The 24178-nt window shown below is 40.4% G+C and overlaps 1 protein-coding gene across 7 annotated transcripts in view; it reads left to right on the top strand.

Moving 5' to 3' along the window:
• The window catches only part of LOC116381146 (protocadherin-15-like), a 231534-nt gene that overhangs the window by 142240 nt on the left and 65116 nt on the right, over positions 1–24178 (top strand). For all 7 annotated transcript variants that reach the window (XM_031843009.1, XM_031843011.1, XM_031843010.1 and 4 more), the window contains 10 exons: positions 3851–3959; positions 4728–4840; positions 6117–6323; positions 8546–8680; positions 11037–11186; positions 11315–11406; positions 12461–12562; positions 19365–19497; positions 19686–19765; positions 21647–21740. In XM_031843009.1, coding sequence (XP_031698869.1) covers positions 3851–3959; positions 4728–4840; positions 6117–6323; positions 8546–8680; positions 11037–11186; positions 11315–11406; positions 12461–12562; positions 19365–19497; positions 19686–19765; positions 21647–21740 — 1215 coding nt within the window. The remainder of the gene's footprint in view (positions 1–3850; positions 3960–4727; positions 4841–6116; positions 6324–8545; positions 8681–11036; positions 11187–11314; positions 11407–12460; positions 12563–19364; positions 19498–19685; positions 19766–21646; positions 21741–24178) is intronic.

Here is a 24178-nt window from a genome sequence, read left to right as displayed (position 1 = left end):
CCCCCCCCCCCCCCCCCCCCCCCCCCCCCCCCCCCCACACACACACACACTCACCCATAACTGTGTCAAGCCAGCAGGGCAGTCATGCTTCGCTTGATATTGTCTACTTCATCTTTTTGTTTATATAGATCTTTGTCACACACACACACAGTCGCACGTATGCTCACATATGCTCACTTTACTCCAGACATACTGATGTAACTCTCTCTCCTCCTTAAAACCTCTTTTTATCTCTCCTCATTCACACATACACTCTTACAGACATGCACACACACACACACACACACACACACACACACAATTTTCTCCCAGCCAAAAGAGGCACGGCGAGGAACAACAAGGAGTAAATCAACTTTATACCTCGTGGTTTTGAAAAGCAGCAAGTGTACGCAGACAAGGACAGGGTTTACGATGGAGGGATGATGTGGAGGGGGAAATAAAACACGGAGGAAAGAAGAGAGAGAAAAAGTCAGACACAAAAACGTTATGCTGGGAAAAAAGGTTTTACAATCTGAAACGATGTATAAAACACGTATAAAAAGATTGCTTCTCACTTGTCAATCTGCTCCCAATACACAACTGCTGCCGACTCAAGGTGCTTTGCTGTTTCCAGTATGTATAATCTTACAACATTACAGTAGTAAAGAGAAATGGGATCATTCAGACAAACTCAGTTTGCATTGCTTCTCCTGTCTATTGGTGATTTTCACTCTTTGAATGAGACTGTGATCACTGTTCATCACAGGAGCTGGGACCTTTGCAGATGTCAGATTAAAGGTGTTATTTAGGGAACGCAGACAGTTTAACATGTCAAAGCGCAAGCGTACTCGATGAAGTTAATGATGGCTGCATCGTCCATCGTTAACAGAGCCATCGTTAATGTTATTAGGTACACCTGTGCGTTTCCCGCTATGACAAGTCAAAATATCTGCAGCGAAAAGGTTGATTAGTAAAAATACAACAGACAAGACCATGTAATGGGGTCTAAACCTTTATGATGAAGGATTTGACAACTATTACAATGTAGCACACGGTGGTCTGCACGCAATTCAGTTCCAGAGGAGGTAGCAGCTGTTTTATTGGTATTCAAAATCAAATAACTAAAGAGCTAGCCAAGGAGACGCACTAATTGTGAGTCGCAGCGCAAAAACTCCAAAGCTTTATTTAAAAACAATCGTAAACTTAAACAAACTCCGGTCATTTGAATAAAAACGTATTCATGCCAACAGCATGATCTCTCCCACTAGGTCCGTCTGAATGCACTTTGATCTTTTTCAAAGCAGCTGTCTCTCAGGGGCCCTATTTGATTGATTGAGGCTGAGTGTCCATGTAGCGTTTTTGTTTTTTTATTTCAGAATGCCTGCGTCATGGTTCAATTACTGATGAGGAGAGAAAAATCGCTGCAACCAGCGCTACATGGACACTCCTAAACTTTGAAGCTACCCAACATGAGCACTCTGACACATTCTGCCTGAATGAACCCCAATATAATGAACGCTCATTTACATTTACGCTTGCTCCCCTCAAACTGTTGATGAAGGTAGACAGACGGACGGACGGACGGACAGATAGATATAATTTGGAGACGTGATTAGAGATGTGGAAAGAAGAGCAGCTCTCTGCTGTCGCTGTGATATACAGAAGATGGCGAGGTGAGGGGATGTGAGGAATGAATGAAGAGGAGAGTCAAGGCACTATAATAGTTTGAGTCCTAATCAGACTGATACGATATGACAACCTCAGAGCCTTAGAGGCAACATAACTATTCTCTGGCTGTGTCTTTCTCCCTCTCACACACACACACATACACACACACACACACACACACACCAATATGCTGGTCATTTATGCTGAGGAGTTGGCTGTCAGGCCATGTTCATACATGCACTTCAAAAAACGTTGCTGCCTCTGCAACTCAGAAATTTATAGCTGTGAGGGGAAAATAGATAATTGAACACTCCAGTAAATAACTCTCCCAAGACCTGAGCAAATTATTTAGTTTGCCATTACGTGGCAAGTGATTGGCTATAAGTTACATAACGGTGAACAAAGCTATCAAAGACTACATCACTGTATGCTCTAACTTTATTTTGCAGCTGCCTTTAACAATGGCTTCAACTTTGCAGGACTGCGGTACACCTCATTGTGGAAATTAGTTGTTTTTTTTATGCAATAGGGGAGTGCTGAGTCTCCTTTGCACCACAAAGAATGACTTGCCGTGTGCTCCCGCATAGCTCAGTCGTTGCCACAAAGCCTCATCTGACCACAAGCAGAGACTCATTCATGTCTGTTTGATACCTGTTGCTGATGTTCTACCTGCTGATTCAACCTACAATTCATGTTTCATGTCATTAAGCCTTTTAACGCTTAGTGAGTAAACAATCTTTTAACATTAAATTAAGCTGCTCAGCTTGTGAGTTGCTGGGGGTCCAACATGTTGGGCATGCATCGTTAAGTGGGTTCAGTTTTATCAGGCTCTCATTGAGCTATCTGGTTTTAACTGTCAGTGTTGGTCTGAAAACACAGATAATATCAATGATATGAATTATTTAAAGTATCTGGCACAATGCCCTTAATTGTTAGGGTTGGTGACACTGGGTGGGACTGTCTACTGTCACTCCTTACACCTTTCATTTTTACGCAGGACCGTTCTTTCCCTGTTCACTGTCACTTCTGACGCTATTATACGTCTGTGTTGTTGTCAGCGGGGTTCTTTTTTTCTGTCATTCGTGAAGTAGTGTGTTTGATGATTTTCATTGTTCATAACACACATTTAAAGTACCTCAGTGTTCTCAGTGACCTGGCTCGCTTTCCCCCTTTCTTCTTTGCTGCGTTTACATCATCCCTCAGCTCCCTGTTTACCCTCAACTCCTGGCAGATTCATCTCTCTTCCATATATTTACACCCTCTTTTATTCCACTTCATTACTCGCCATAACTTCTTCTCTGTCTGTGTCCCTCCCCTCTCTCACTGACAGTCAAAGAAATATAGCTCCATGATGGCTTGTAGATTTTAAGTGCTGCGCGACAGGTGCGGTGGTGAAGTATTGTATGAAAGCAGGTGTATGAGCGCACTATCGTGTACATTGCATATTTGTGTTGGCTTGACATTTATAGCTTTAGTGATTGGAGATTTTATCCTGTAGCCATGTAATGTTTCCCCCAGTTGGGGGTCTTTGTATTACCCACACCTCAGCATATTACACTATTATAAGTCAACATTATAGCCGGGCCACACTCGCATACAGATAGGGATCTACACCTGCAGACTCATATAGTATGTGTATGTGTACAGAGTAGTACAATGCATATGCACAGTAAATAATCGGTCCTAATTGTTTTTTTGTGTGGGCGTGCACGCGCATGTCTGCTCTATATGTGATTTAATGTGTACCACAGAGTGCTTTTGCCAACAATTGATTCTCCTATTCCTCCTGTTTAATTCTCTCTTGCTTTGCTGGCATGCTCAGCGCTTGCTGTTACATAAATAAATAGCTTAGGTAAAGCTTTTCTTAATACCTCAGAACAACTCTATTTTTTTATATCCTTCCCCGTTTTTTAGCTGTTGCTTGAAGCGGTCGCTGTTTTTAATTAAAGCTGACACTGTTGGTGAAAAGTTGAACATGTTCTACAAGTTCAAGTTTGCTTGATTGATTATTTCATTCTTTGTTTTTCATCCTCGAAATTAAACTCCATAAAGTGTGAGCAATGTAGTTACTCGCCTGTGGCGCAAGTTCTGTATTACTCTTTCCTGTTTTTGCTAGTTCTGATGTTTTTTCATACTAATCTATCGGTTATATCATATTTGTAAGTGGTGATAACTTGAATGCCCTCCTTGCTTCTGTTTCCAGAATAAGGTGAATCCTGTCAATGTGACTCCATCCATTCAAGCTGTGGACCAAGACAGAAACATACAACCTCCCTCGGACAGGCCAGGGATTCTATACTCCTTCCTCATTGGTAGGTTTACATTGTGTTGGCTTTAGATTGGTTATCACTAGTATTGGGCAATAAGGCAACAAATATGGCCAGACAATATACATTTCTGTGCCACCGACAGATTTACCATTGTAGGCTACAGTGTTGAAAATCAAATTATTAGAATTTGAATGTTTTTAAAGCAAAGAAACAAATCCAAGCTTCTCCAAGATCTGTGATGTGAAAAAGAAACCACTTGATAGACAACTTAAATGTTCAAAGATGATTTTATGGTATTCATCAGACAAATTGGTAATTGCTCTATACAACAAACTTATTTCAAAGAACATACTGTTGCAAAGTTGCTTGATTGGTGGACAAAGGAGCATACCTCAAGAAGAAGATATAGGCGCTCACACAAACATCCGTAACCGCAGATATCTGGGAAATGATGCTGCCTTGTGCACAAGTGCTTGTGCTGCTGCTCATCTCACCAAAACTTGATTTCCCCACTGAGCAATGCAGCATTCTAAAGTGCCACATATGTATTGTGTATACGTGTGTTTGTGCATTCCCACCTGTGGAGAGCAGAGATGAGAAAACTGGGAGCACTAACCATCCTGCTCTCCCCTTCTCCCCATCTCCTCCTTTCCTGTATATTTTATACTTCCCCCCAGGCAAACGTATATTGATTCTTAAACCAATTACTGATGTCTCTCCCTGTCTCATACACAAACTATACCCAATGTTTGTATATTCAGTTTTTGCTCAGTTCTTAGTCCTATTATCTGCTCTCTCTCTCTCTCTTAGGCAAACCAGAGTCCTATGCAGAATATTTCAGCTTGAACGGCACCACAGCGGAGCTCCTGATACTAAAGCCCATTGATAGAGAACTCTACCGCAGATTTGATCTGGTTATCAAGGTGAGAAACACTAGGACTGCAAAAAGGGGAGGCTTAACTTGATTTTCGCCCAGCATGTTTCCAATGGAAACAGCACCCTCCCCCCCTCAATGTGCAGTGCCTTTTTTGTTTATTGCACTTAACCCCGAAATATACATCAAGCTGTTGATCATCAAATCTGTACTCTTATGTAAAGACCAGCTGCTCCTCCTCAATTTATTTATTAGGGGCTTCCTGGTTTCTGTCAATTAAAAATAGTTTACCAAGAACATATTAGGTGCCAGTAATTGTGAAGCATTAGTACTATCCCATGCTGTGTGAAGGTGTTTTCTGTCTTAATTAGGCTGGTAATTGAATTACACCACCAAGCATACATCTTGTTTGGCTCAACTGAAGTTTAAAATGCTAATATTCCTCTATAGAATGTTTTTGCTTAAGTTAAAGGTGTGCGTATAAGAATGTAGGGATGTTGTTTGTAAAATGCATTCGGTGTACTTTTGGGATGGTAAAGCTGTTTGATCCCACATGAACTAATGAATGAGGGTAAGAAGGAGGAAGAAACTTGAGGGAGCAAGCTGGCAACAACCATGAGATGTAGATGAGAATGGCGACCAGAAATAATATGCAAACAGAATAGAAAACGCAGAGGACAGTACAGATAAACAAACAGAAAAACACACAGGTACACAGGCAATCAAACCGTTGTATAGTCATGTGCTTTAGATTTTAGATTTCAATCAACTTTAAATCGCTGAGTTTTTCCTTAAGCCCCATAGAGACAGGGTTAACATTACAGGGGGAGGTTGGGAATGAACACCGTGTTCCAAAATAATTTAACTCGTCGTTCCGTATGGCATTTTTAACCATCGGGAAATTACAGGATATGGTCTGTAATAGACTTTCCACACAAGGAGAAAGCCAAAAGCCTTCCCAAGGGGGAGTGAGAGAGTTGAAGGGGAGATGTGAGACAAAGAAACTGTGTGAGGTGAATCTGATTCATAACTTTTAATCATAAGACGTAGACTGGGCTTTTCTGGCTCAACTTTGCCTAATTCCAAGGTGCATGGAGAAGGGAATATGTCTGAAAGGTCAAATCATTTGTAGTATATAGAACAACTTATTTGTTAAGATCAGCACATGTCAGCTTGTGGCCTGCGTCAGGGTCATCATGAAACAAACAAACAACATTTTAAATTGTGTAGTTATAAAGCAGAAAGGGGTAGTAAAAAAAAAAAAAGGTGCTTGAAGGTGAAGCTTTGCAGCCAAAATGAACCGTTATTTTCTTCCTCCACTTTAGGCAGAGCAGGACAATGGCCACCCTTTGCCAGCTTTTGCCAACCTCCAAATCGAAGTTCTGGATGAAAACAACCAGGCACCCTACTTCCTGGAGACCAGTTACCATGGCTACGTTAGTGAAGCATCACCAGTGGGATCCACCATAGCGACCGCGTCCAGCCTGTCTGCACCGCTGGCCATCGTTGCTCTGGATAACGATGTGGAGGAGGTGAGGATAAAAGCATGAAGAGCTGTCGTTGACTAAAGACATCAAAATCCTTATAATACTCGTGTTTTGACAAAATAAATTATCACACTTATGTGATATGTAACATTGTTTATAGCATTAATATGCATTTGTTGCATCTACTTCCTTTGTAGCTGATATCCAATGAGATGCCTGTAGGTGTCAGCTGAGGTTGTTCTTCATATCTTTACCTCCTTTTGCTGAGTTCTTTGAAGCTTCAACTGGTTGTGCCTTTGGCAACAAAAACTAGTATAAATTGATTTGCTCTTAATTCCAATGCCTGTTTCCCAATGTTTTATGGCAACTTGTCAATAATTCGCTTTAGTTTGCATTCAAGACATGCCATGGTGTAATTTGCCAGATGGCAAATTGACCGTTCGCTCGGCCCCTGCTGAGCTCTCTCTTGCCGCGTGGCACATACGCCGTTTACGGCGATAATACTGCCAGATTTACTCCTCAAAATGTTTTAAACAACGTGCCCTTGATTTTGGAATGATGTATTTGAAAAACGTGTTATTTCTAACAGGAGTCTTGTCGAGTTTGCCAGCTGAAATAAAAAGGAACTGGCTGTTAGCCGTCATAACATTAACAGCTTATGTTAGAGCAGGCAAACATGGTGTTTATTCCATTCCTTCAGCTTTTGCTCTTTTGCTGTTGATTTTGTAAAGCAAAATAGATAGATCAATATATGAATCAAAATGACACAACCCTCCAAACTCTTTAGGTCTGCCATACCTTGTTACAATTGCAAAGCTATGATTGGACAGTTGCTGTTTGAAGCGGGGTATAGCCAACGGTCATTTGTTATCATATATACCGTACTGCTATACCCTTATATCCTGGCACTTTGGAACTTTACTCAAGGTCTCAGGCGTGCTAACAGAAGTAAACATGCTAATTCCTGTCTCCAACACAATTTAATCACCATGTAAACAAACCCCAGCATGGTGACAGTGTTCAAACAGTAGGAACTCCTGGAATGATTGAACCATTGAGGTGTCCATTTCAGCCCTTCTTTGTGTCCTGCTTGCGCCTGTGTGGAGTGCCCTATCTAATGTCTCTGAGAATCTGGATGGTAAAACCATTTCCCTCTTAAATTGCCTCTCAATGATAATGTAAGAACTTACAGTGCTGCAGCATTGTTATCGCCGCTGCTCCCAAGAGCTTAGTTTGTTTAAGATGTAGCATAGGCGTTTTGACAAAAACAAGCTTTGGGTCATTGCCTTCTAAAAGACCCCCACAGCAGGGAATGAGCTTAGTGGGGATCATGTGTGTGTTTCAGTGTGTTCCTGAGACTCTGTGTCTGTGTGTGGAGATTGATATACATCGACTTATTTTAAATATTGCTAACCCTGGTCTTTCCTCCAGCATTAAGTACAAACAATGATGATTAGTCCTAATTGCTTTTATGTACCATCCGTCATTTTTATTTAGGTGTGTGCATACGACTGCGTGTGTGTGTTTATTTATGACTCAATATCCACACTGGCTACATCGACAATATTATCAGCCCCCCTACCCTGCTGAGCCAGCCTTATCTGGAATAAGAGCTCACACACACACATACACACACTCTCATACACATACATACAGTATACAGCATACACATACAGAGGAGGGGACTGTGTGGGGAATGTCAGAGGAGGACTTGGATGGGGATTGCCTCTCCATCACAGAGTTTAAAACACACACACACACACACACCCACACACAGCCCTCTTAGGAGAATTTTTATGTCGAGCAAACCTTGGAGATGTTTTTCATTCACCCTCTCCTGTCTAAGCACTTCTTTGCTCTCAGCTGTTTTGGAAGCATTTTAATTTGTTTTTCTCCACTCCGGTTTAACTTCAATTTGGAAAATACAATAATTTCTCAAAGAGAGAGAGAGAAATCATTACTGCTTTCCTAAAATTTGTGTCACTTTTGCCAGTGCTCTTTTGATTATTCACTGTATATTCATCAAGCATCCAATTTCCTACAATGTCAGCGTATTCCTTTAATTGAACCAATTAAGGTGCTTAGCAGCCATCATTGTATCGCTGTGGTTGTATTGGGCAGCTGTCGGGTGTAAATGTGCTATAGCTTTATGTGCTCTGCTAGCAATGCAGTGTTTTAACAGTACCATTCCTCAGTTAAAAAGGAAAATCTATAATGGTTTTAATGTCTTCTCTGTTCCCCTCAACATCTTTCATTCTATCCAACAGACCAGGGACCCTCAACTCCAGCTCTCATTGGACAGCTATGCCAATGTTTTCTCTGTGTCTGCTACTGGAATCAGACGATATCTCACCCTGGTGCAGCCGCTGGACAGAGAGACACAGGACTCCTACACATTCACGGTACTCTAGAGCCTTCACATTATATACAATATGTATGCGGGGGAGAGAGAGAGAGAGAGATAAGCTTCTGAATGCATTTGAATAACTCTCCTCCATCCACAGACCCTTGATAAAACCCTAGTGGTGGTCCTGAAAAAAAGACTTATCTTGTGAAGAGGTGCAAACAGGAGGCAAAATAGGAGGAAAGGATAGATTGGAGAGAGAACAGGAATGTGTAGGCATGAATGTCAGGCATGCACCTGTAGCTCATCAAAGTCAGTCATGTGTCGAGCCTAATTTACCCATTTAACCAGTTAGGAGAGAGAAGTGAGGAAAAAGTGAGGGGGAGGGAAATGGCAGGGGGTTGCTGCGCTAGTGAACGAGAGAAAACACACTTTTAAGAGAGCAGGAGGTTACAGTGAAAATCAACCAGCGACATAAATGGAGGGGGGAGGGGAAATGGGAAGAACAAAGAATGAAAGATGTGTGCATTACACTCATGTCTTTTCATAAACCAGGAAAGTTTACCGACTAATGTTTAAATACGGGTTTCATTTAGTATTTAGCACTGCTTCTATACATTTGCTGAGCATGACTTGCAGGTTTTTCTTGAATGATTGTCTAGTTTTCTGCATGCAGGCCAGCACCTCAGTAGCTCAATGCAGAAATAGGTGTAGAAAACAAGGCTTATTACAGTGGTTGCTGTCCCTCTGTGTTTACCTCTTTCCATCGGTTTCTCTGTTTCTGTCAGACAATCTTATGTTCTTTATGGTTGTGTTATTCTAGTTTACCTTATGGTAAAACTTTACAAGCTACCTGGCGGTATATGAAGTCATTAAGATTAACCCCACCTTTAGCTGCAACATTGAAATAATGAACACATTAATGCATCACTATCCAAGAATGTAATATACATTATTCTGGAAGGGGTAACTTCTGCATCATGAGTACATTTACTTTTACTAATACTAATACTTTTGTACTGTATTTTGAATACAGGACTTTCTACAATGTCGTATTGCTACTTTTACTTCCACCACTATCTGGGTGTGCCTCACCATATGATGTACAGTATTGTTTCGTTACGTACAGCATTCTGTTACCTGCCAAGTTTCAGCCTGGTCATGCTGGCAGTGCTCGTGTATGTGTATGTGTGTGTGTGTGTGTGTGTGTGTGTGTTTGAAAGCAGCATATTGTATGAGTTTATGCATCCTTGTGTCTAAACGCATCTATTTGGAAGTTAAAGATGGGGAAAGCAGAAAGCCTGGTGTATTGATTGAAAGGCAGAGGTGTACAGTAATCATGAAAGCCTTGCAGGAGAAATTAAACTCGAGGAGGAGGAGGAGGGAGAGAGGGGGAGAGAGAGAGAGCTATGAGACCTGGAGGATGATTTTCATTTTAACGGAGTCAATCAGCTTCTTGGCAGATGAGTTTGCGCCAGAGAAGATTGCTATCAGTGAAGAAGCTTCTGTCGCGTCTGTTGATATGCACTTTGATATTCATCACTGATGGACTATTCACATGGACACATTTCATTTGTTTTTGTTTTTTATGTTTGTGTGCTAAATGAATGACAGAGGAGACCAAGATCATGACAAAAAACCCTGTCGGAAAGAATTGTAAAGCTTATTTGGCAGCTATGCAATCTCAGACAGCCGACCTATCTTTGAGTGTTTCAATGTCATCTCACTATTACTGACTATTTGCAACATTTCAGAAATGCCAAATTGCATAGTGGACCTTTGCTTTTTTCTGTGTGTATCTAAAAAGCTAAAATTACAACTGATTTAAAATTGACAGGGAGCATCATGTCATTTGACAGGATGAATAAGTTCTGCTTACATAAATAACTAAATATTTTCGGAAACGTGCTTATTCGCTTAGTGCTCTCATTTTTGTACGCTAAATAATACGCTTGAGCCAGCAAGCGTACTTGCCAAATTGTTGAAGAATTGAATTTGAAACTATATATAATACAAAGAAACAAGAAATGTTTGTTCAATGTTTTGGGTTTGATACATATGTTTAAAGGGAGTGGGAAACAGCAATCATTGAGAGGAAATTGTGAAGGGGAAATAAAGAGAGACAGACCGCACAGATACGTTCAAGAGTTTTCAGTTGCACCCACAAACACACATAAATTAACTCAAAACACGGATTTAGATTGAAAGAACACTGAACAACTCTCAAAAGAAACAAGGAAACAAACAGGCACTATCAAGATGTCAAGCGGACATGTAGAGTACACAGTCCGCCCACTCCAGGGTTCTCAAAAGGTAGCTTTTTGTAGCTCGGCTGAGTGTAAACATTTCATCATTGAAGGAACATTTTATTTATTTTGCTCGTGTCATTTTTCTTCTTTTCTGTGTCCCTCCAGCTTTTAGCATCAGACGGAGTCCAGCAGAGCATTCCGGTTACCGTGTCGATAACAGTGTTGGATGCTAATGACAACACACCGACTTTTGCTAATGCCTCTTATAATGTCAACCTGTTTACTGATATGGTGCCTGGAGAAACTGTGTTACAGGTATGCACTGCTAAACACACACAATGTATTAACAACAGTTCTGATGTAGAATTTGCAATATACGTATTACACTTCATATGGATGGTGAGTGTTTAGACACAGTTTGTGTGTTTGTGTATCTCACCCAGCTGGCAGCAATCGACTCTGATGCAGGTCCCAATGGTCAGGTCAGCTACCGGATCTTAGCTGGTGACCAGGGACATTTTCTTATTGGCAAAAGGTAAATATATCACTTGCATTGTAATATTATTAAAATGTTTATTTCAGATCAATACCACTTAGGTTTGTGATCTAAATATAAAGCTACCACCAGCAGCCAGTGAGCTTCGCTCAACATTAAGACTGAAAACAGGCGGAAAATGCGAACCTGGCTCTGTCCAAAGCAAAGAACAAAACACCTAATAGCACCTCTAAAGGCTTGTCTACAGTTTCAGATGAGGTTTTTAAGTCATCCTTCTCACGCGCGTCTGGCAGAATGGAAAAGCTTTTAATTATAAATACGGGCTGGTTAACAGCTCACATTTAACTCTCCATATTCTTGTGTGAACCCAACCTGGAGCATAGTTTTAGTCCATTTTCTTCCATTTTAAGTGCACAGTGACTGAGTACTGCCAAAACACGTAAGATCTACACTCCGGGGCAAATTAACAAAAGGATTGTGCGACTTTTGCAGCCGCTAAACCTATGCAAACAAGACAAAAAGAAACCGTGTTATCCTAAAAGCATCCTCAAAGAGTGAAATGCACCCCTCAATGTGCTGCTAAGCAAATAGTGCTATTTGCTCATATTTAAATTGGGTTATATGCATACATTTAGCAGGAAATCGTCCCCTTTCTATTGCAAAAACAGTCCGATTCACAAAGATCAGCGCTAATAGCCACATGCAGTTACAGTGAAATAAGTCTTCAGAGAGTTGGTGGTAACTGAAGCACATTTATAAGGGGTGTGCACTCAAACTCAATTATTTTGGGATACAGTGACAGGATGCAATGCCAATTTTGTAGTGAAAAATAAATGAATAAAGCTCTGCTAAATTACTTTTTGGGAAATGCATGACAAATAACGGAATTTAGATAATCGTTTGTGAATCGGACAGTGAGACGGAGCAGATAGTTGTCGCAAACAGCCCTCGGTTCTGCCTGAATGCATCCTGTGTAGACACTGATGGAGGACACAAGCTGTTTAAAGATTGTGTGAAGTTCACGTACCACCTTCATTTTAGCAATTTGAATGAAAGTGTTTATAATCCTGTAATGAATGGACTGTTTTCACAGCACTGGGGTTATTACTGTGGCACCAGGTGTTGAGCTCACAGTTGGGCGGAGCTACGCTTTGACTGTAGAAGGCATGGACAATGGGCCTGCACCTCAGAGAAGGTAAGACTTTCTTTCCGTCGACTTCATCAGTCTTACTCCCATCCGTCTAGAACTGAGGCTTGAAAGGTCATCAGCTTTCACACTCGTTGTCAGACACTCCACAGCACTCTCAAACCTTCTCTGACATTCTCTTTATCTGTTCGCCCATTTCGGGTAAGCCGCGTTCAATTTTAGAGATACATCATGAATTATGGTTTTATATTGGAAAATGGCAAGAAAAGAGTCTAAGAGAGGACAATTGATAAGACAAATGTTAGAAGGAAAGAATAAAAAGGGAGAAGAGTGTCGCAGACTGAAAGTTAATGAATGGTGCCTCACTGCTAGTTACCCTCTTCTTGAGAAACGGACTGAAAATTATAGGCTACTGTCTGCATGTCAGAGAAGGGACAATTTCCACAAATGCAAGCACACATGATATCTAGAAGAAATATGACACACGGTAAAGACACAAAATGTAATGAAATCTGGCCATGTCGCATTCTAAAGGATAAGGACTGACTTGATACGGTGACATTTGTGTTATTTTTTTGATCTCCTGCCTACTGTTTTCCGTCTCCTGCCCGTCATCTCTCCTTCATGGATTAAATCAATAAGAAGCCATAACTTTCAGCAACTCACAAACTCTTTCATGGAAAATGCAGCTGCCACCATTCTTTTTTTGGGTCTGTGCGTATTGATTCGGTAGCAAAGTCTGCCAGAGACCTGTTCAATTTAGAAATTTTAGATTTAGCAATTATCGTGCAATATCTCAAAAGAGAAGAAAATCCAGCCATCGAACCGTTCAGCCACTGGAACATAGTTATTCTGCTTTGTTCTACAGATTGATGGAGCAGAGTTTGATTCCTTTAGTGTTTTTCACTGCGCAATGCCTCAACATAAGAAGCATAAGAGAACAAGGCCATGTGCTTTTGCAGGTTGCAGAGAAAAAAAATGGCTTTTGATGCACGATGTCCCTCTTTTTCATTTTCCCCACAGTTTTCTTGCCTTCTTACATATCCTCTAATAAAGACACAAAAGAAACATGAGCAAAGGCATCAATGACAACAAAAGCTACATAAACAGTACTGCGCCAGCGTGAGCAACATCCTGTTGTTTGCTCATACTGAAAGCACACTTGGGTAAAGTTCTTTGTGTTTTGCGCTTTGGAATTCTCAACAAAAGGATAAATTAAGACTGCAGTGTCCTTGCAGAAAGGACGAATACGCCAAGTCTTTGCTCCTCAAGTAAGAGGCACCAAACAAAAACAACACTAAGTTACAGACATACAGGAATATTTAATCACGATTTTTGTTTGAGGAAAAGGCCCAGTACAAAATTGAGGCGACAGTCACTTTAATTTGAGCTGTCAGCGGCCAATTTTAATCGACTCACCTGGTTACATTTTAGAATATGGGAAAGCTGTATGAATGTTTTGCATATGTCAGTGTGTTTATCAGCAGGTACCTCCCCTGTGAGCATTTCCATGCCTAGATAATAAATATAAGAGTTGGCATTGCACTCCTGTGACAGTGTCGGACTCACAATGGACAGTTTCAAAAAAAGAAATGATGCCACAGAATCAGACATATCCTTCTTTTCTTCTTTATGCCACGTATTCTTATTCCTAGCGCCTACACATCTATGTTACCCACAATGCAACTCGACCACCGGCAGTTTGGTTGGATACTCAGGTATGTTATGCTAGTAATACCTTCAAGTAGAGGTGAGGAGTGGAATACAGAGGTCTGGTAACTCCACACCCCCAGATTTGTAATTTTCAAACTTGTACTCAGAAGTCACTTGCCGGTGTCCCCAAAATGTTATCAGATTCAAGCACTCTAAATTTCTCTCACACATGCAGACGAATGCTCGCAGTGTAAAACCTGGCTGTTTGGATCCTTTGGATCAGCCCTGGGACATCTCTAATGGAAGCTAATAATTACATGCTCTGACACCTCTCAGCATGTCCAACACTCAAAGCTCCATCAGTTGACTTGTGGTTTGTCCTCAGATTTACCCCAAATGAATTAATCTACTGTGTCTAATAAATCAATCCAGTTACAAAAAACAGATAGTGTGTAAATTATTCTCATGGCTTACTTTTAGTATATCTTTATCAGATAATGATTTATTCATCACAAAAGCAATGCATTGCTCTCTCCAACGATGTTTGTCATAAAAGCTGAAATTGTCTCCCCTCTCGTACATGGCTCCAGCTGTGTAGTTGCCAAATCAATACAGAATGTGAACCACAACAGATTGAGGTGGTTCCAGTGATTGGCCCACAGATTGTCCCCAAATTTCCCCAGACCCTCAGTTTATCTCAGCAGAAAACATAACCAGCATAGCAAATCAATATCCATCTCTGCTACCTGATTTGTAAAAACTATGGGTCAAGACTTTAAAATGAGTCGTGTGTCCCTCTTCCTGGCAGCAACCAACAAGACACGAGTGACAGCATTTTTAAATGACTTTGGATCTTAGCTTGTGAGTAACTACATCTCCATGTTACGGGGCTGGGACTGAAGAGGAACGCGTGAGATACATGTTTCATTCAGATTAGAAGTGCTTTTCCATGGCCTACATAGATGCACCCCAGAGTACTGAAAACTGCCAATGCTTGGGGGTCTCATTTATACTTTCATCAAACTGTAGGCTAAGAGAGAAAGAGGGCACCACCAGAGAGAATAGATAAGACAGGATAAGATTTTAGATAATAGCTAGATAGAGGTCAAGATAAATAAGCCATTTTGCACTGTACCGTAAGAGGCATTTAGGAAAATATAGAGGTGGTACGAAGTCATTGTTTTGCCAGTTGCAAGCAGTGTTGGGCGAGTTACTTTAAAGAAACAATCAACTACACAATACATATGTTGAAATAGGAAATAAAACTCAATGGTTCAACAAGCAGCCAGCCTACAGTTCGGAAGTACAGTAATACTAACTATTTATGTTTATTATTTTTATTACCATAAGCGGCTAGCTTATCGCTAGCCATAAAGCCTGCTGCAGCACTTTAGAAATACCAGGTTCCTGATTGTCGACTTACCATTAGCTAACGTTAACAACAACAAAAAAAAGTGTAAATAAGACTTTGCATTTACCCAGATACACACTTTCCCTCATTTGGTAGTGGCCGATTGCGTACCCACACCTCCAGTCGTGAGCCAAGCTAAACACGCAGTTACCCAATCCTCCATTAAACTCCTGTTGAGACAGCGAACAAACTGGATTTGTAACTGTAACGTAATTATTCAATTTAAAATTGCTCTATCACACACAAAAAAAAATCTGCATTGCTGAAAGTCTTAACTAAGTAAGAGATTATTGCCCAACTCTGGCCCCAATAGATCACGAGCTTGGGGCACTGAAGCCCCAAGTCAACACCAAGTCCTCATTACATGCACTTCACCAAGTGTAATCCAACATGTATGTCAACAGATCAATAGCAGTGGCAGTAATATTAGAAGTAGTGGTAATAATGGTGCCACTTCTACTACTGTTGAGAAACCATTGCAGTTACAGTAATCATGTCAATGGTTTTTATTACCAGAAGAAACATTAGGCTGCCGCTTGCCAACCAGTCAGTTAATGTATTGAGCATTTGTTGTGCAGCTTAATGTTTGTATGTACACGTGTGTGGGTTTGTGTTTGTACTGCACAAGTAGGAACCGTTTTATTTAGCCATGGCTATGAAATGGATAACGCATATTAAATAAAGAAGAGTCTGCCTACCATCGGTAGACAAAAGAGTTTTTTCGAATGGAAAAAGAAGGCGAAAAATAGCTACAGTAGAAAGCCCGACTGAATAATCTCCAGTCCCTCAGTCGTTTTCCATCAATAATGCCATCTGAATTGTTTTAGTAAAAAAAGGGGGTTTTCTCCCTCCCTGGTAGCTTACATTTTTCCAGCCTTTATCTTTTTATTTATTTATTGTTGTGAACAGATTTTGTGGGCTATTGTTTAGATCCGAGGTTCTTTGGCTTTTTCAGTCGATGATCCAGTTTTAGTGGAGTTAATCTCTCCCTGCTGAGACCAGCTCTCTCGCCAAGTAGGAACACAAAGTGAATCCCTGCAGTTTCTTACCCTGACATTCAGGGTGAGTAAAACCAAACATCACTCATGTCATGTGTGGGCGAAACTGGGAAATGGGAGTAATTGCGATTTTTTTTTTTCCAACCAGCTAATTAAGATGTGTTACTAAGGACCAATTTAATAAAAATGTAAGGGCTGGAATTTTACTATCTGCTACAGTCTTTCTTCCTAATGTGACATTTTCATCCAGATGATGTTCAGTGAGTCACTGTTATTTTCATGTGAGCCAGCATCAGACCTCAACACTTGTTTTTATAAAGCAGGAGGAAAATAATTCAATATGTCTAAACCCATAAACCTCACTGACACGCTGGCGGGGCCAGTCAATGCAAACTCCTACTGTGCAGCCAAACACTGTCTCAAACTCAGACCTTTATTTTGAATTCAAGAAGTGATCCAGAAATCTTCTAATATACCAAATATGGCTGAATAAGTTTGGGAAATGCGTACCGGTAAACATTAAGTCTAGAAAATTCCCGCGTGATGGCCGTTAATACCTTTTAAAAAAAAAAAACAATATGTCTTGAATATTAAACAAAATTTAAACATATAACGTCAAAGAAACAGTTTGAACAAGCTGATAAAGTATACACAGTTTAGCCCACACTGATACTGAGGTGAATAGGATTATTTTCCTAACTTACTAACTAAGAAAAAGGCTGCAACTGTATGTTCAGGTGGTTCTGATATAATATTAATTTAATACGTTATACTTTTTTCTTCTTGACCTCTGTCGATGTTAGATATGCGGTGAATCTTAATAGGTCTGAGGTTGTACATTATTCTCTTTTAGGAGGGGGGGGCGTTTCTTTTGTTAATGCAAATTTTGAGTGTTGTAATATATACCCAAGAAATATCATTCCCACAAAGTATCCTGTCGTGCCCCCTGCCAGTGGATACTTTTATTTTGAAGTTATTGTTGAGAGTCCCAGCTCTCTTGAATCTTGTTCCTTTGGGAAGGTTGTGTCCAGGATCAAAATACATGACTGAATTATCTAAGATAATTGGTGTAGCAGGTGTCAAGCCAGTTTCCAGATGCCAGTTGGGTCTTAATTTAATTTTCAGTTCGTATGTTGTTATCTCAATTATGTAAGGCAGTCAATTTGCTAGGGGGCTAAAAAATGAAGTTTGACATGACAACTTTGAGCGAGATGATCAAATATTTCAGAAAGAAAAACTGACACAAGGACACAAGCTGTTTACAGCGCTGGAAATAAGCAGCTCTGTCAACTGTAGGTCATCAAGGTAACTTGTTTTTTAAATAAATGGTTTTTTTTTTGAACAGCCAAAGCTCTTTATCACAGGGGAAGTAAACACTAAGTCTACAAAGTGAAACAATCTACTCTCAGAAAGTGTTCCAAATAGATTTCCCCTTGGTGTCATGGACTTGTAAATCATAAACTCTAATTAACTTATTTATTTTATCTCTGTTAATTCACTTGTAAGCCTATTTCCACTTCTTATATAAAACCTTTATATCTATAATTCCCTCTTGAAACATTTTGATTCAAATTCCCTTCACTGTCAAAGAAATTCCAAATCCATATTTCATACACAGTTGGTTTATTTTGCCTTGATCTATAACTGTCCTTGTAAATGCAGTCCTATACATGTGTACAAACCCCTTGTTGATATTAATTCTAATATGATATGAAAAGTTTATGTGTTCAAGGGCAGGGCTCACCTTTAGAGCTACCACAAGCTTACTTTTTTTTTGTGTTGATTTTCACGGTCCCTGTGGACAAAAGTGGTCCGGTGGTCCGAGCACCAGAGTCCCTTAAGAAAACCTCTCATTTTACTGCAGCAGGATCTGACAGTCTGCTTCGCGCGGTCCTGGTCCTGGTTCTTCGGTGCCACCCTTCCCTTCAGTGGGCCCAGCAATACGGCCCCTTAGTCTCCGAGAACCTGGCACAGAACTTTCCAATTCCACTGGAGCTGTGTCCTGCAGGTGGAAGGCAGCAGCGAAGCGGGATCTGGGTCCGTCCACAGTGGGCAGGTCACTGAGCTAGAGGAGTTTCTGGTGTACCTGTGTGATTTTGCATGGAATCTGACCCGGTGGAACCGATGATGACCATTAAGAATAACTATATAGAAATAGAAAGTCTTCTTGCTGATGGTCTTGTTTACTAATGTAGGTCATTTAGAGGCATCAGTAATCATTTGAGACTGTTTTATAACCAGTCAAAAGTTCCTCACAGTATCTTCAAGATTCTGAAGGAATAATAAAAGATGGTGTTCCTCTATGCAGACATACTGTTATTAAAATGAATGAATAGAAAGATGAATCAGCCTCTACACGAATGAATCATTGAAACAGTAGTGTAAGTTTTTCAAAATGCACGATAGAAACGTTAAGCCCTGGAAAAACAGTTTGTTAAAGCCCAGCAGAACACTGTCCAGACTCTTTGTTGTTGACTTCACACTCTTATTGATTAGTTAAACACAGCATGAAGTGCAAAGAAACAAAAACTGGCCAGCTACTCTTCACTTAAATAATAGACCATTCACTATCCCTGACACTGCTTTTTTTTTTTTACCCACTATCCTCTTGTGCTGCCCTCCAGCTCTTCTCTTTTCCACCTTTTCTCCTCTCATCCCTCGCCAACATTTCTCTGCCACTATTCCTCTGTTATCTGCTTCTGTCTTACAGGCTGCTTCTCTATCTGTCTTTGTAATCTCTCCATTTGGCTTTACCCCATTCTCTTCCTCTCATTTGCTCTCCCTTTAGATCATCCATTACTACAGTCTATATTGAAGTGTTGCCCCCAAACAACCAGAGCCCCCCACGTTTCCTCCGACAACAATACAATCTGGAGATCAGCGAAGCTATGAGGACTGGGGCTACACTGCTTAATCTGCAGGTACACTCCTGCTCTCTCTCAAACACACACACACACACACACACACACACACACACACACACACACATTCCAGTGGTTGTCACCTCCACAGCTCCTTACAGATGAAGTCAATTCATGTCCAAATGTTTAGTTCTGACAGATATAAGATGCGTTTAAACGAGTGTTTCTGTCATTGTTTGCTTTTGAAGGCAGTGGATCGTGAGAGGGACCCCATCACATACAAAATCCACAGAGGAGACGCCTTTGGACATTTTGCTCTACAGCAGAGGTAAGCACACACATACAAACACACACACACAATCTTATTTCATCATGTTTGATCAAAACTGTGGAGCTTGTTTAAGTTTTTACAAATTAAAGCATTACCAGTTTTCTTATTTGTGTATTCGCACTGTGATTATGTGCATACTGTGCAACCACGGCAATATAATGTGTGTGTGTGTGTGTGTGTGTGTGTGGTGTAAAGTAGTCTAAATTATATCATACAGGGCTCGGGCTCAACCAAGGGCCTCACATAAACACACACGTACACTCCTCCACACACACACACACACACACACACACACATACTGACTGTGGGCTTTTGTTGTATTTATTCATTTATTGCACATTAAAAATGCATTTCTTATGCTGGGGAGAGATCCTATCTGCATTTCTAGAAGGAGGAGACAAGAGAGAAACAAAGCAGAGAGAGGTGAAAGACTGGAAGAGATGGGGAAGAAAAAAAGGGAGAGAAAGGGAGTAAGAGAGCAGGGCAGGGACAAAGTAAAAGTTACACAACATTTTAGAGAGAGCTCGGAAGGAAACAACGAACAATGATGACAGACAAATGAGGATTTCAATCGAAAGATGAGGACCAAGTAAAGGAGTCCCCTGCACAGTTTTTCATAAGAGAAAATATTTAAATAAATTGAAGGGCTTTAATTTCTGCATTCTGGGAGTTTCTGATGGGTTCTGTCGGACATTGTGAAATCTTCCAATATGTGCCAAAAAGTTTTCTGTGGCCAAAAGATTCTGATTAGTTTAATACAGAACTAAAAGGGCCCGCATCAGTACAATGATCAGTGGTGAGCTTTTAGGAAAATAACACACAGAGCTTCAAATCTTTCCCTCTGTAGACCATTTAACATCTGCATGCATGCACGCACACACACACACTGTCAATATTTGGAGAAATGAGCATTTCAGATGGTTTCTTAAAGCTTAAATTAAAAACACTTCAATCATTATGTAAATCTTCACTTGGCAAGTAAATAGTTTAGTCAATCAGGCCGACATCAAAGCTTTCTGCTGGTTTTGATTGGTCAGAAGTCTCAGACAGGCTGCACGAAAGCAGTTCTTCTAGTTCGTCAGTGAACTTGTAGACTTTGACTTATGCATTAATCATTAATAATTCACATTCATTCATTTGTGAAAAAAACGAGTCAAGGGGCTAGTTAGAGGTTTTTCCACCTTTCTTTTTATCATACATATGATACACATCTACTAATATATTGATGTTGTAAGACCTTTTTTTAATCACCATTGGTCAATAGAAGATAATGAAGTTTCTATTTAATGTGTAATTAATCAGCATTGAGATTCACAAGCTCTTACTCTAGGTTTGAAGTATTTTGCATACAAACTCTATTTCAGTGAAAAGACTGACTTAAGAAAGGTGTTTTTATGACGCACCACTGTCTGAGCCATTATAGCAACAGCACCCAAGAGGGCCTTCCTTAATATCATGGTGGGTGAGGTGATGGGTATGAGGCATCATCTGCATCAGTAAAGCACCCTTAATGGGCGTTAATGTTTTTAAGCAGTGGTTATCAGTGCTTGCAACTTTCCGAAAAGTGTTCTCTCCAAAGTGATGTCTATGAAGAGAAATAGGTGTCCAAATTCGCCCCTTGTTCCAGAGTTAGCATATAAAACGACTTACAAAAGCCTGGAAGTATCAGCATGAGAATGATTAACATGTTTAGCAATCAATTAATTATGAACTGAAACTTCTCATAAAATTCAGGACTCTTCAGCAAAGTTTTCTGTTCGGTTGTGTTTGCTTCTCTTGGACCTGTGTTTTTATTGTACTGCTTTTTTCTGTTCTGATTCATTTTTAAGCTCATGCTCAACCGGGTTAACAGTAACTATCTGTGTGTTTTTACTCCAGTTCAGGGTATTTGGTGCTGGATAAGCCTCTGGACAGGGAGTCAGTGGATTATTATACCCTGGTGGTCACAGCTTCAGACGGACACACAGATGGGGTAAGAAACTGAGCTCTACCGCTCAGATATTTGTTTTTACTTAAGATGTCTCACATCTACAATGTAATTAAACTGAGTGGCTGCCTGGCTGGAAATCCTACACAGTGAAATGTCACAAACAACAGCTGTGGCATTGTGTGAGAAGATGGATATAAGAAGACATTTTGGAAAACTATTCAGTAATAATAGTAATCATAATAACAATCCCAATCAAAATAAAAAAGCCAAAATCTATTGTAACAATTCATTTTAAAGCAATATGGATACTTGATACTTAAAAATATTTGCAAGTGAGTCCCATCTGGCCTTTACAACTTAAACAGATGTGATGGAGAAGACCTTGAAGTGTAAGAATGCCTTATTCAGCGTTCATTTGTACTTCCCGTTGCAAAAAGATGGTGACGGCTAAAATGTAAAACTCAAGGCTATAAAACTGCAGTCCACAAACCAATGTGTGACTACGTCCGCTTACAGTCTATGGTAATATACTGACAAAAGGCTATTACTTCTACTACCAGTTAAAATTCTTTCACTGTCAGAGTTTATGTCTCTGTGAGTGCAAACACGTTGCAGCAAGTGTTATTTTCCAACTGAAAGTGACAAGAGGAGATTTAAATATGTTTTTCTTAATTGCTTTAACATTTCAGTGAAGGTGAGCACTTGAACATCCAGAAAAAGCCGCTGCGAATGCATGTTTGTAGACACACAAACTATGGCTTTGTGTGGAATAAACATATCACCATACAAAATGGCCACAGAAATTCTTATTCAGTCCGCTGCTATAAGAGCTATTTTGTAAAGATGGAGTGTGTGCCCTTCCTCACTTTCTCACTTACTTAATTGATCACAGGTCATCAGAGTCGCTCTCTCCATCTCTCTCTGCTTGTGTTCTTCTCATCTTTCCTCTTTTAAAAGTCAAATCTTCAGTTGCTCTCACATGAAAGTCAGATAAAGACATTGGATGGGAGTCCCCCTGCCCTCCCCTCTTTCCTCATTCTCTACTCCTCATGGCTTTCAACAATATCCCCTTCTCTTCTCCCCCGCATCATCCGTTAGTCAAGCATTAACAGACATTTGTCTCCCTGACTCCTCTTCACCGTCACCCCTCCCCCACATGTCAAGTAAAGCAAAAGGTAAAGTTTGAGGTCCCTCTGAGGAGAGAAAATGCTGATTTGAATACTCTGACCTTCTCTCACACCCTCGCACACAACAAGGGAGAGAACAAGTGGGAGGAATTCAGAGCGAGTGAGGAAGGAAGAGAGATGTGGGAGGTGTTCAGGGGGCTCTTATCACCTTTACAATTGCACTGTGTGTTAATATGCAATTATATAAAGGAGTCTTAACACATAGACACTCACGGACATGCACACATATACTTAGTCAATTGCTCTCTGGACCTTGACAATTTGTGCATTATCTTTGTGCCCCAAAGGTCTTTAAGTCAGAAAATGGCTAAAAGTAGTTTGGACATTTTTCTGCTTGACACTCCATTATATTTTGAATGAGCGGAAAAAAAGAGAGAGAAGGTGTATGAGAAAGGAATGGTGTGAGCAACGCAGAGAGACAGAAGGGAAGACGAGGAGCGAAAGAAATAGAAAAGGGAGAATACAAGATTGGGGTGTAGTCGCCTCATACGGGCCCATTAATCAGCATCACTCGAAAGGCCTTGGGTTGTCTTCATATGCGTGTGCACACACACACACACACACGTCTGTGTCCCCTATTATTAAATGTCCCGTTGTGAGAGTGTCAGACTACAAAGTGCCTAATTGGCTATTTGGCCAGTGAATCCATCATACTGCCACAGATTGAGGGCCCTACAAGCCGGTGCAGTAAAACAGCTCCACTGTAAGGGCACCGTGCATTGTCGGATGCAACTTAAACTTTGGTGCAGGACAGTGCGCTGTTGTATAAAACTGTATCAAGGATGTGAGTATGGGAATCAGCTCATGTTTTAATCATTAATTCCTTTTAGAAGCTACATTAATGAAGTTTGTTAAGTAGCTGAAAGAATAACGCTGATGTCTATTTTTTGAACAAATCCGATGTAAAGACCAAAAAACAACGACGTGTCAATAGTTTCTACAATACTATCCAACAACTTTATGTGACCCTCCAACCCCATTCATTCCTACTGCAGACTGAACTATTTTAAAAATATTGGCCCCAAATATATAGTTTAATTTTTGAAAAAGCCAAGTAATTTCTTAAGACAGCTGGACTGTGCAGTTTTTCAATAAAACATTTGTTGGGGACTATTTCAGCTTTGGTTTAATACATTTTAGTCAGAGACACTTCTCATTTCTCTGTTAAATCAACAACACCAAAAACGTTGCCAGCCTAGTCTCAGGAGGTTGGGGCGGTCGAGGGAGCCGTGGCAACAAAAAGCATTGCCATGAGCGTAGTATGCAGCGGGGTAATAGTGAGATCTGTATGGT

This window comes from Anarrhichthys ocellatus, unplaced genomic scaffold (assembly GCF_004355925.1).
Source record: "Anarrhichthys ocellatus isolate YVR2014 unplaced genomic scaffold, GSC_Weel_1.0 scaffold4, whole genome shotgun sequence".
Lineage (NCBI taxonomy): Eukaryota > Metazoa > Chordata > Actinopteri > Perciformes > Anarhichadidae > Anarrhichthys > Anarrhichthys ocellatus.
Note: the sequence above shows the minus strand (reverse complement) of the source record. Positions and strands in the feature narration are given on the sequence as shown.